The sequence below is a fragment of the Pinus tabuliformis genome, chromosome 7 (assembly GCF_031772625.1).
Source record: "Pinus tabuliformis cultivar Carrire ecotype Pingquan chromosome 7, CPIR1, whole genome shotgun sequence".
Classification (NCBI taxonomy): domain Eukaryota; kingdom Viridiplantae; phylum Streptophyta; class Pinopsida; order Pinales; family Pinaceae; genus Pinus; species Pinus tabuliformis.
The window spans coordinates 1,088,270,863-1,088,282,653 of NC_142293.1; the positions used below are offsets into that span (position 1 = coordinate 1,088,270,863).

The following is an 11,791-nucleotide window of genomic DNA, read 5'->3' on the forward strand; positions in this document are numbered from 1 at the left end:
CTCAGACCGTTCACGCCACCACGACCACGACAACGAGATCTTTAACATGAACCTAGTTCGAGCATAATCCAAACACTTTGATTTTTTACCCTTCCTAAGTCCTCTTGGACTTCTGCATGTGTCTAGAGCCACCTGGATCATACCAAGAAACATTCAGAGAATATCAATGAAAATTAAACTAGACCCAGCAGATAGAAAGAGGTACCCATTCATCACATACCACGAGGTGCGCCAAACTCGGGATTGGAGGAGTTGTGGCGACTCCCACATGCCAATCCCACAAAGAATTCCCAAGATTTTCCTTTTTCCTACGCAACCTGTGTTCATCCACAACACCTTCGCCAATTCAAACAGCCATGCAACACGCAGAACAGCAACCACAGTACCCCTTTTAGGAATTACTGTCAAAAAGTTCCAGACTGTGTTGAGGCCAAAGAATTTTCAGTCGGCCTCGCCTCGATTTTCCTCCCTACTTTCTCTCCAGAGGCAAAAGGTTAAGAGTGTTACCTCTATGTGCAAACATGCGAGCAAACACCACCCCTAGGTGACTGCATCAAACTGTAAATCATCAATTCCCAAGTGAAGTCAAGCTGCATGCTTATGCATGTGAGGGGGCCACCATGCCACCCCTGGCATTAACTTCTCTCTCCATGCCAAGGTGGCGGCAAAACACCCAAGCCTCCTATTTCTCTCGAGATTCACCCCCAACGTGGAAAAATATTTATTTATTTATTAATATTAATTTATTTAATTAAATTGTTGTTTTGTGACTTTATATATATATATATATATATATATATATGCATATGCATGTGTTTATTATTATTATTATTATTATTATTATTTTATCTTGGATTTAATTGATTATAGGTTTGGCTATTAAGACAAGACTTAGTGTTGAAAAAGTGGTTTAGGAGAATAAAAAGTGATTAATAAGCCAAATTTGCCTAGGGTGAGGTCATTTTGTGTTACAACAGGCCAGTTGCAACATACTTGAATACAAATGCATTTTAGATGTGACCTTTGGTTATCTACTATTGTTTATTATGATTATTATCATTATGATATAATTATTATTATTACTACTATTATTTTATGCATGTCACAAAGAAGCTCTTGTTGATGTTGGGCCTACTACTATAACTAGGTAACAATGGTTTCTAACAATAGGCACCATTGCTCCTGCTTTTGCTTGGCCAAGACTTGTCTCCCAATTCTTCCCCACTTTTACGAGGAACCAGGACACCTGGAGATGCGGGAATAGTAGGGCTTTGCAAATAAAATAGTGATCGATAAGTTACATGCAATATGAAAGAGATTCACAAAATAAAGGGCCAAAATTGACTTATGATTATAGTCCCATGGCCTTGAGAGCTTGACGAAAAATTCGACAAGGATGAAAATCCCAAAGGAGACCAAAATGGCGAAGCTATTTGAGAAACCCTAATCTTAAGGCTCCAATACCAATTTTGCTACAAGTCTCCAAAAATCTATATGGGGTTTGAATCATTTACCTCCTCCACAAAGTAGAACAAACTTACCAACTCTACTACACATTATCAACGTCAAGCTTATGCACGTTTTTCTCCAAGTTCCTCTCTAACATCATGACATTTCATAGCACTTTTAGTGACCATTTCCAATAGTAGCAACAACAAAATTTCCATCGACTAAAGGATTCCTCCTAGCTACAATAAGATCATGTTGTCAACTAATGAAATCTTCTCAAACTCTATTTACTTTTGTCACCTATTTCACAAAGGCAACCTATTTTCAAGGCTACAAAGTTCAACCCAAAGCTTTGATACCACTTTGTAGCAAACCTAATGTGTGGATTCAATGGAGGTAACTAAAATTCTTAGTTCACTTCCAATCAATGTCACTCTTTAGATGTTCAAAAGGTTCACCATTCAACTTCCCATGTTAAATGACCCAAATATTTCAACACTCATTCAAGCAAATTACGAATAGCACATGTCTAGTAGAACCAAGAATCAACTTTAACACAAGCAAAATAACAACTTCCAAAATCGGAAAACAACACCATACACTTCATTGCACTCAATAATAACAAGGACATTACAAATAGCCTAAGGAATACTCCTAATTTGCACAAAAAGTGGAAACCTTTGGAAGTTTCCAAAATGGGGAAGGTTGGAAACATGACCCCCCAAAACGGAAACTTCACGCAAAATATCGTATGATATATATATATATATATATATATATATATATATATATATATATATATATATATATATATATATATCTTTAGGTTAATAGCACATTATCTTGCAAGAATAAAAGAATGAGACACGTCAATGACATTTTAGAAGGATACCCAGTCTATATTAGCTCTCATAGATGATTACATGATGCAAAATCCAAAATTATCCTTCATAGATGAGGCTATACATCCAAGATTCCAAAATCAACCTCTATATATGAGGCTACACATCCAAAATCAACCTTTATATGTGGCTATATGTGCTGAAAATGAAATGGAACATGAGCTGAAGGCAAGTAAACTTGCATATCCTAATAATCCTCATCCTCATCCTCGTTAACAAAAATAGAACAAGGAGCTTGTTCATCAGAACTATAGCGTGGATTGATTAGAGATAAATCAGTTTTTAGAGTTACTCGAGATAAGTTTTAGTGATAGATTAAATTTTTTAGCCATAGAAGGTCCCCGCACCCTTCTTGGGTGCTTGAATGAGGCCACACAAGCAAAATCAGTTTCAAAAACAGGGCAGATTTGGGATGAAATACCACAGAAACATTTCAGCAGCATTTCCAAATCAAGAAACTCCATCCAAATGCTTACATTGTGTTTCGATCGAGTTTCGGCATTTAGGGCATTTCCAATACGAGTATGTCAACTTGGTAGTTGTTTCCTACAACATAGGAATACTCATATCAAACTGAAATAAACTATGGAAAATGGTTATCATGGGACTCTAAAGAAATTACCACCCAAAAATAGGCATTCCTACTAGAATGCCACCCCCAAAACAAGGCTATTATATGACAAAAAGCTAGGGGGAAATTGCATGCTCCAATTCCAATGATGATTGAGAGGTGACTTCTTATAGGGATGAAATAGGAAATAGACTCATCATCAATTTGGAATTGCTTCTCAATGTGTTGTTGATCAACTTGTTGCTACATCCTTTTTGCACTAGATGTAGGGTTTCCTTGAGTGCTTGGAGTGTTTCTTGGACTCATTGGATGTGATCCACCATTATTTATAACTTGGGCATTCTCGTAGATAATTGTTGAAGCCAAGTGGCATGTAACTAAAGACAATCGTGGAAGGACTCAAGAGTCATCTTGATTGAATTAATATATGTCTTATTATGCCACTACTCTTCTAGGGGAAGCCACTTAAATTGTTAACATTGATTCCTTATGATACACAAAACATCAAAGGCAGGCTTCAAGACACTTACCACTTTAATTTGACTGTCAATTTGTGGATCATATGCAAAGTTAATTGCCAAGGTAGTTCCTTATAGCCAAAAGTGATTGATGAACATGCAATCTTGATCAATTAGAACCATTTTGGGGAATCCATAGAGTCTATGAACTTCCTTCATGTATATTTATGTTACTTGGCTAGTCTTAAAATTAGTATGAAAAAGGTGCATATTTGGTCAGTCAATCGACCACTACCAATATGGCATCTTTCCCTTCTAATTCCAACAAGCATGCGATAAAATCCATGCATATTTCTTTCCACCTTAGGATGAGCAAGGTATACAGCAAGATTTAGGGTTTTTATGGTCTTAGATTTATGCCTTCGGTACGTTTTCCATTCTGCAACATTATTTTGAACATCAACCTTGACAGAAAAAGGACTTCCTAGCGCTCTAATAAGTCTTGAGAAGTCTGATTAAGGGAGAAGCATAGGATTCTAATAAGATCTATTAATTCAATTTAGATTGCGGTGTTAGGTAGATCCTATGCTTATACCATAATATGTCAACTTTCTAGGTAACGTGCCGAAAATATGCCAACTTGCCTATCACGCTAGATTTTCTATTGGATTGTAAAGTTTGCTTGCCATTTTGCTTGAGCTTGTTCTATCAAGGACTTGCAAACAAGAGGAACCATCAAGTGGTTGTCTATTCCAATTGTCTAGAGAGGCATCTAGGAACATATTTTCCTTTTCCTTTTGTAAACAATTATAAGGTCACAACCCTACATTTTCATCACCCACTTACATTGCTACACTGAGGATACTCTATGATGCGATTGTTTTGGTCAATCATAACCTTAAAGTGTCACACGATCAGATATTGAGTAACATAACAGTATAACACAACGATAGACCAAAATACGTTTAACAACTTCAAATAGTTGACTTTTGGCCATACAATAAACTATCTCCTTGCATATTTTAGAGAGTTTTTCACGACTACTTTAATTTCACATTTAGTTTGCAATAATTATGAGATCGGGTCAAATGATCGGAACTGTGAGATTTGAGTGACCCAAATAGGCATTATCAGGATGGAAATGCACTGCACTTTAATGAAAATAGGTTGTCTTCCTTTTGTGTTGGTTTTAGGTGTAGTGGGATCAGCTTCACATGAAGATAGTTCTGCCCATTTGCAAACCCAGGAAAAGACAGCAAAGAGGCTTTCGATACTCGAACGCTTTCAGAAACATAGATTTGCTTCCAACTAAGCAGTCAATTATAACTAAAAATCAGAAATAATAAACCAATCAGGTTAAAAAGGTCATTTATATTAGTAGAACTGCATTTATTAAAACACCAGCAGCAAGCTGGATAGGAAATTGGGAACATGGAAGATGCAAGTGTATATGAGTAGGCCCTTAATGACTGTGCTTCATTTGACCTAATTACTGACTATCATTAACTTCACGATTCTTGTAGTCAGCTTGCGATTTCTTAGCCTGTAATTTGCCTCTACATCTGACCGAGATTTAACCGAAACAAAACTGAGGCCTTCGGCCAAAGCTCAACCATTCTGCACTTAACCCCCGCCCGTGTTAACCTCGACTAAGGAAAATTGGATATGCTAGTATATCATTTTCCTGGCATATCATATCATATTCAGAGTCGTTGAGAATGCTTACACAAAGGCAATGCTAAGGCCAAATATCATAGACGCATACCTGATTTAATTCTATCCATACCGCTTCCCCTTGCCCTTCCCTTCGTTAGGTACTGCAATCGCGCCACAGGTAGTGAAATCGACCGGGCAGCATAGTTACCTCCTGCCTCCGTGGCTGCAGAAGGCAAGGGCGGGTTAAAAAGAGGTGTTGAAGCTGCTGAACACGAACATGAAGAGGCAACCATAGCCATAGGCAAAGCCATTCTGGGCACTCCACACAAATTATTTGGTGAGAGGAGTTGAACAATGGGGACGGCAAAAACAAGTGAAATTTATAGCATCAGTCATTGCCACGTAAGGTGACATTCGTTGGAGAAATCCGGTACCATCTACACGTGGCATGGCAGATAAGTGGCCCTTTACCTTCCTCATTAGAGGCACTCATTAACTTCCATACTTTTCCAGTCATCAATTTCCGTACATGCCACTCGAGTGGTTATCTCCGTTGCTGTTTTATTGTGTTTGTATAAACTATCGTACATTTATTTTATTTTCAAATCTAGATAGGGTTTAATTTTTTTTTCATTTTAAAAAAATGTTTGCCTATTGAGAGTTATATTTTAGTTTGGTTTAATTATAATTATTGATTGTATATTTTATTTTAATTATGTTTTTATTATATTTTTGATAGAGTTTAAATGTTTTAGTATATTAATGGTTTAAATTATTTCTGTTTGGCTAAGAGCTTGTTTTTCTTTTCACCTAATAGGTTAATGGCCTAAGACCCAAAGGCATCTCGCAGAAGTGACAGTTTGTCCCCTTATGGACCACAAGTGGGTTATTCCAGGTGGTGTGGTTTTCCTTGAATAATGGTGATGAGTCAGCCTACATTCACAGATAGCAACCATAGATGGTTGTCCTCAGTGCTCGTTTGACAACTGCGTTATGATAGGTTTTCCCACCTTCAAAAAAAAAGTATGTTATTGTTGATCATGGTTGATTATGTTTGACTTTGGTTAATTTAATTTTGGTTGAATTTTTTGTGAACTTTAATTGGAAATGTTTGATTATGATTGATTTGGTGGAGTATGATTAACCATGTTTCTATGTGGTCAAATCCCACTAGCGTGATAAGATTTTGAGGGTTTCGTTCGATAAGATAGCTAAGGTTCAAAAAAAATCACATTAGTCAAGAAAAGACACCAAAAAAGTTTAGCCATGTTAAATTGACCCACGCCTAATGCAATCTCAAGGTGATTTTGATGGCTTAAATACTCCTAGATGGCAGTTTCTTAGACCACAAGCTAGTCTCGCATATCACATACACATTAGCGAGAAAAAAAAAACATGTTTCACTATGTTTGACCATGGATTATGTTTCATTGTGCTTGACCATGGTTGACTATAGTAGATAATGGCTTGCCATGTTTAACTATGATTGATCATGGTTGATGATGGTTTATTATGGTTAATGATGGTTGAGTGTGATTGACCATGTCTGAACATGGTTAACCTGTTTAATTATGGTTAAGCACAATTGAATACGATTGCATATGGTTGATTATGGTTGATTTTTTATCTATATTGGATCATTATATTGTTTGTCATCCATCTCAATGCCTTTAGAGTGGAAAAAAATGGAGAAATCAACTCACTGGACCATTTTTACCAGTGGAACTTAGTTTGGCAAATGAGGGCCTAAAACCTTACAAGTGTTAAAAAATAAAAAAGGCAAAAAGAATTTCTTATCTTGATAGTTACTTGTGATTATCTTTGAATTCTTATTAGCTCCTTTTGTATCTTCTTTTATATTCTTATCATCAAACAACTATCAAAAACATGAAAATCAACAAAGACACCAGATATAGGCTCTTAGTCAGCGCTAAAATCCCTCTTCTATGGGAAAACCAAAAACAAATTCTTCTCTTCTCTTAGAATCAAATCAAATGAGATAACCAAGACCTTTGACTATACCAACAGACCTCCTCCAATCCACCAAGTCAGCCTACCAAGATGATTAGTCAAACTTCAATAGTCAATTCTAGTCAAACTGCTTCAATCTTGCAACAACTCATATTTTGGTCTTCCTGCTTCCAAATTTTGGCCCTACTGTAGACCTGCAACTTCAACCCTCCTGCAACAACCCAGAAACTCGCACGTGTGGCAGAAAAGAGAGAAAATTTGTATTTGAATCCTTCTCTTGGGTTCCCCTTCTTTGATTTTAGGTTTCTCCTTCTTTCCCTGGAATTTTGCACTTCTTTCTTGCTCCTGCAACTGTAGATCATACTTGCTTGGATGGGATGATCGAATGAGGTCGAGTAACATTGCTTTTATAGTCATTCTATGAGGTCGAATTCCTTCAATGAGGCCAATTTGACTGGAGGGCAGGTTGACTTGGTGGAGGAGGGTTATATGACCAATTTACATATAAAAAGAAAAATAAATAAATAAATAAATATATATATATATATATATATATATATATATATATATATATATATATATATATATATATATATTCATTATTGATATACGAAGCCCAAGAAGGGTCTAAATCATAATGACAAGGACTATGACTCTTGACATGAACCCTAGAAGCACTCAATGGGTGCTTTGACCTATAAATAAAATAAACAAAGCATGAAACCCATGCTTATAAATAAGTTTTCTTTTTCTTTCTTTTGACAAATATATACATCATCACTCAAATATAATTATGAAGACAGATACTAGCTACATTTCTCAACACCAAGAGAATTTTGAGGCATCAAACAACATTTTTTGGGGGGTAAAACTTTGTTGCTTTAATGCAACATTTTTTCCACATTCTACACATAGATATTTTCATTGGCAAAAGAATCGCCTCAATTGGAGTCCATATGAAAAAGTTATGCCCCTTAGAAGTTGACCTTTCCGTTTTTACCACCATAATTTGACAGGATGTCACGTTAGTCCCCATTATTCATGGAAAAGGGGCTAGCCACGTGATTATGATGAAGAGAACTCTAGAAAGTCCACATTGTAAATCTAGTTAATAGTTGGAGTAGTCAAACCTAACCACTAGTAGGCTATTGGTCCATGTTATAACCGAGTCACTAGGAGGAAAAGGGGTTTCATTCTTTCGAGTGCATTGGTTCCATAGATGAGCAAAATAACGGAGTGGAATAGGAGATAGAGCACATAGAGAGGATTTGTGCATTATAGTAGCCCATAGGCCATAGGCCATACTTCTTTGTACTCACAACCATTTTCTATTTAGAGAAAGAGAGCAAAGCAACCTCATCTTCTAGTTGGGTTTTCTCTTGAAAGGGTTTCCCATGTCATATCTTGTGTCAATCATGGTTTATGTGTTTTTATTTTTTTGTTCTCTATTTTATGCATAATGCTAACTTGCATGCATACAAAATTAGTCATAATCTACATATCCATAAATCCAAAGAAAAATAAAACCCTGATAGAGTAGATTTCGGATTTTTAAATACAATTTTATCAAATATGTTGTGACCAACTATCCAGTGGAATATCCATGGTAGTTTACAGATCATATTGGTATTAGAGCAGGATTCTTTGGGTATATTTTGGATATTTGCAAGGGATCTAGATTAGCTAAGCCAAAAATTCAAAAACCCTAGTCATGGTCGACGAATATGTGAATAACCCTCCTGATCTTGCAAAGTAGAGGTTTTCACATTTGGAAGCACAAGACGCATATATAAACCATAATGTAAATCTCCTCATATTGACACTAAGCAATAAGTTAGGGATATTTGGAGAAGATAGGAATCCTAATGCAAGGACAAATTAGAGGGGAGATCAGGAAGAAACAGAGAACCAACCAAAGAAAGGACCTAAAAAATATCAATCTAGTTCGAGTGTCGTGAATCATTCATAGTTCTTATTCAAAATAGAAGCAAAGGTCGATATCAAGTCATACCAAGGTGATATCGACACTCTGAAGTTAAATCACTAGTTGCAACAATTAGAAATTTATTTTAGTGTCCATCATATTAAGGAAGAACAAAAGATTTCATTTACGCGACCAAATTTGGAGGGCCATGCACTGACTTGGTGGGAAATCCACATAGAGACCTTAAGGTTGGAGAGAGATCCTCTAGTGACTAAGTGGGAGGACTTCAAAACCATCATAAAGTCATAATTTTACCCTATTGTGTATGTAGAGGGCTAGTGGATATGATGGTAATACTTTAGGCAAAAGAAAGGGCAAAGTGTACAGGAGTAAACCGTAGAGTTTAGAAAGATGGCCATTGTTGGCTTTGTGGGGCCTGACCCAGGTTCAGCGTTAGTTAAACAAACAAATCCTTTTCAGCATCATCCCACGAAGCGCGAACCGAAGTCTCACCTGAAGCAGTATGGGGGATGCTGGAACCAAGTTTTTGCACCCTGAGATGGTCGTGATGTTGGTTTATACCCTCTACCCCTACTTTCGCGCAAGTCCCTAAGCCTTAGGTCTTTGTCAGTCTACCCTTTATTCCGCCCTTCAGTACCTCCACGAAGGTGTACGATTGACCTTCGCACAACCCTAACCCGTGGTCCAGGTGCTTTTGCGCAACTATGACAATGTATTGTATAGGTTCCCAAGTTATCTCAAGTGTTTTACTTATTTTATTAATCAATCACAGTTAGTGTCGCGTAAACTGATATCCTTACTTGTGTTCAATTAACCGATATAATCATATATATTCACGCATCAAATAAACATTGTAAATTAAACCCAAAACGCAATATAATCAGATGCATTAACAGGAACTAAATACACAGTAATTGCAAAATACTTCTCTTTATTGATATCTTCCAATTTAATACAGACTCTATCCGCCCTGCGCACACAGCTGCAGGGGTCCACGCACTCAGCTGCGGACTTCCACCCTAGGCCTCTGCGCACTTAGCTGTAGAGCCTCTACCTATGCTAAGACCCGAAACACTTAGACTTCTCTACCAAAACTCCAATGCTTCCCTCTTCACTACTTACTACTTAGAGCTTACTTACTTAGCTCCTTTTTATACAATCCCATAGTTCGCGCACCATGGGTAGATCTTTATAGCCAACTTGACACTTTACAAAATACGGGTGAACAACCCTTTATGACTCTTTACACCTTCCCGCTCCCCGACCACAACTTGTGGAGACTTTACAACTTTATTACAAAATTATCCCAAAACATGAGCTTTTAGCCCCAAAACTGCTCTTGGGGGAACCTGTTCTCAACAGGCCCCCAACACAAACATGGTGACTCACCCTCGAGTCACTTGGCGGGCGCGAAGATCTTGGTGCAAAGACCTCCCAACTTGACCTGTATGATGACAACCTCGGCGATGCACTGTGCGGTCACAAGCTTCACTTCATCAATCAACTGCTCTGTCACTGGTCCTAAACTGTCAGCCTGAAGCTTCTGCTGAGTCGCTTGCAGATTAGTAAGCTTGCCTTTAATAGAGGTTGTGACCGAATAAGCTTTGTCCAACCAAGGCTTCAAACGTGCCTTCAGTACTGCCTCTTTGTGTTGCGCTACATCTACCTATTCCTTCAATTTTTTGGCCTCCTGCAACTATGCTAGTCTCTGTGTGAGAGCAACGGTGCGCGCTGTACCTTTTACTTCGTCATAGCATTGCTGCAGTTCTCGCGCCTCTGTCTCCAACCGTTGTACATTAGGATCCTCCTGTAGGCTCGTCAGGACCTCGAATGATTGTTCAAAAAGTCGTGTGCAGTCTGCTACTGCACTGTCTACTGCCGTTATCGCCTCTGTGATAGTGGTTGCACACTGCTCCTTTACTTCCGACGAAGTTGAAGGCTGGGCCATAAACTGTAAATCTATAATATTTAGGTTCAGCTCTAGATGAACCTTAGCCAACTTTGTGCGAGTGTCGCACACCCCTGTAGCAAGCTTGTAGTCCTGTTCATTTGCCTCCACATCTTCAGGAATGGCCAATTTGGGGACCATTCGGCAAGCTTCCTTCACGGTCTTAATCATGTGCATATTTGTGTTGGTAAGTTCCACCATGGAAGTGAGGGCGGTGTCTCACTGCAGGGCCATCAGCACATTATTAATCTTCTGCTCACTGATTACTTGCAAAGCGCGTTGTTCGCAGGCCCTCAACTCCACGATCACTCCATCCTGCAGTAGGTGGAGCGACTCACCAAGACACGCTGCCAAATTCAACCCCACTCCCTTGAGGGCACTGACAGTGGGCCTATCAACTTAGTTTCTTAGTGGTTAGTGCTCCTTCCGGTAACACTATTGCTCGGGAGTCCTTCGCACGCAGCATCTCGGCAGCTTTTGAAGTACTAATAGCAAGGCTGGTGGACACCGTGCCAGCTTGTGATGTGCGGATCTACAGCTCATGCAGACCCATCTGGATGGCCCCCAATAGTTGTTGTTACTGTTGTAGTACCTCCGCGGTGACATCTCGCACCGTGTCTCCAATGTCATTCAAATCTCCCTTTGTGAGGGTGATTGGGTCCAGCGACACCTTACTGGCCTTGGATTTCTTCCGTGGCCCCACTTTTTCTTGTTCTCTTGGACATTTGATGTGGTATGACGCCGTCTGCAGGTCCGCTCCATGCTGCTTTGTTTGCTCATCTGTTTCTTCCTCTGTTGCGGGCGAAGGCGAACTCGCACCTTTGTCAAAGCCACACTCTGTTTCGCCTGTCTGCTTTTCCGCCTATTGGTCAGCATCGCTCAATGCCTGGG

General features: G+C 38.6%; 1 protein-coding gene across 1 annotated transcript in view; it reads right to left on the bottom strand.

Annotated features, from left to right (window-relative positions):
- The window catches only part of LOC149251349 (uncharacterized), a 104,885-nt gene extending 99,479 nt beyond the window's left edge, over positions 1 to 5,406 (bottom strand). The window contains exon 1 of the mRNA XM_089459364.1: positions 5,146 to 5,406. Within this exon, the coding sequence (XP_089315490.1) occupies positions 5,146 to 5,347 (202 nt within the window). The 5' untranslated portion in view covers positions 5,348 to 5,406. The remainder of the gene's footprint in view (positions 1 to 5,145) is intronic.
- Between the last annotated feature and the right edge of the window lie 6,385 nt (positions 5,407 to 11,791).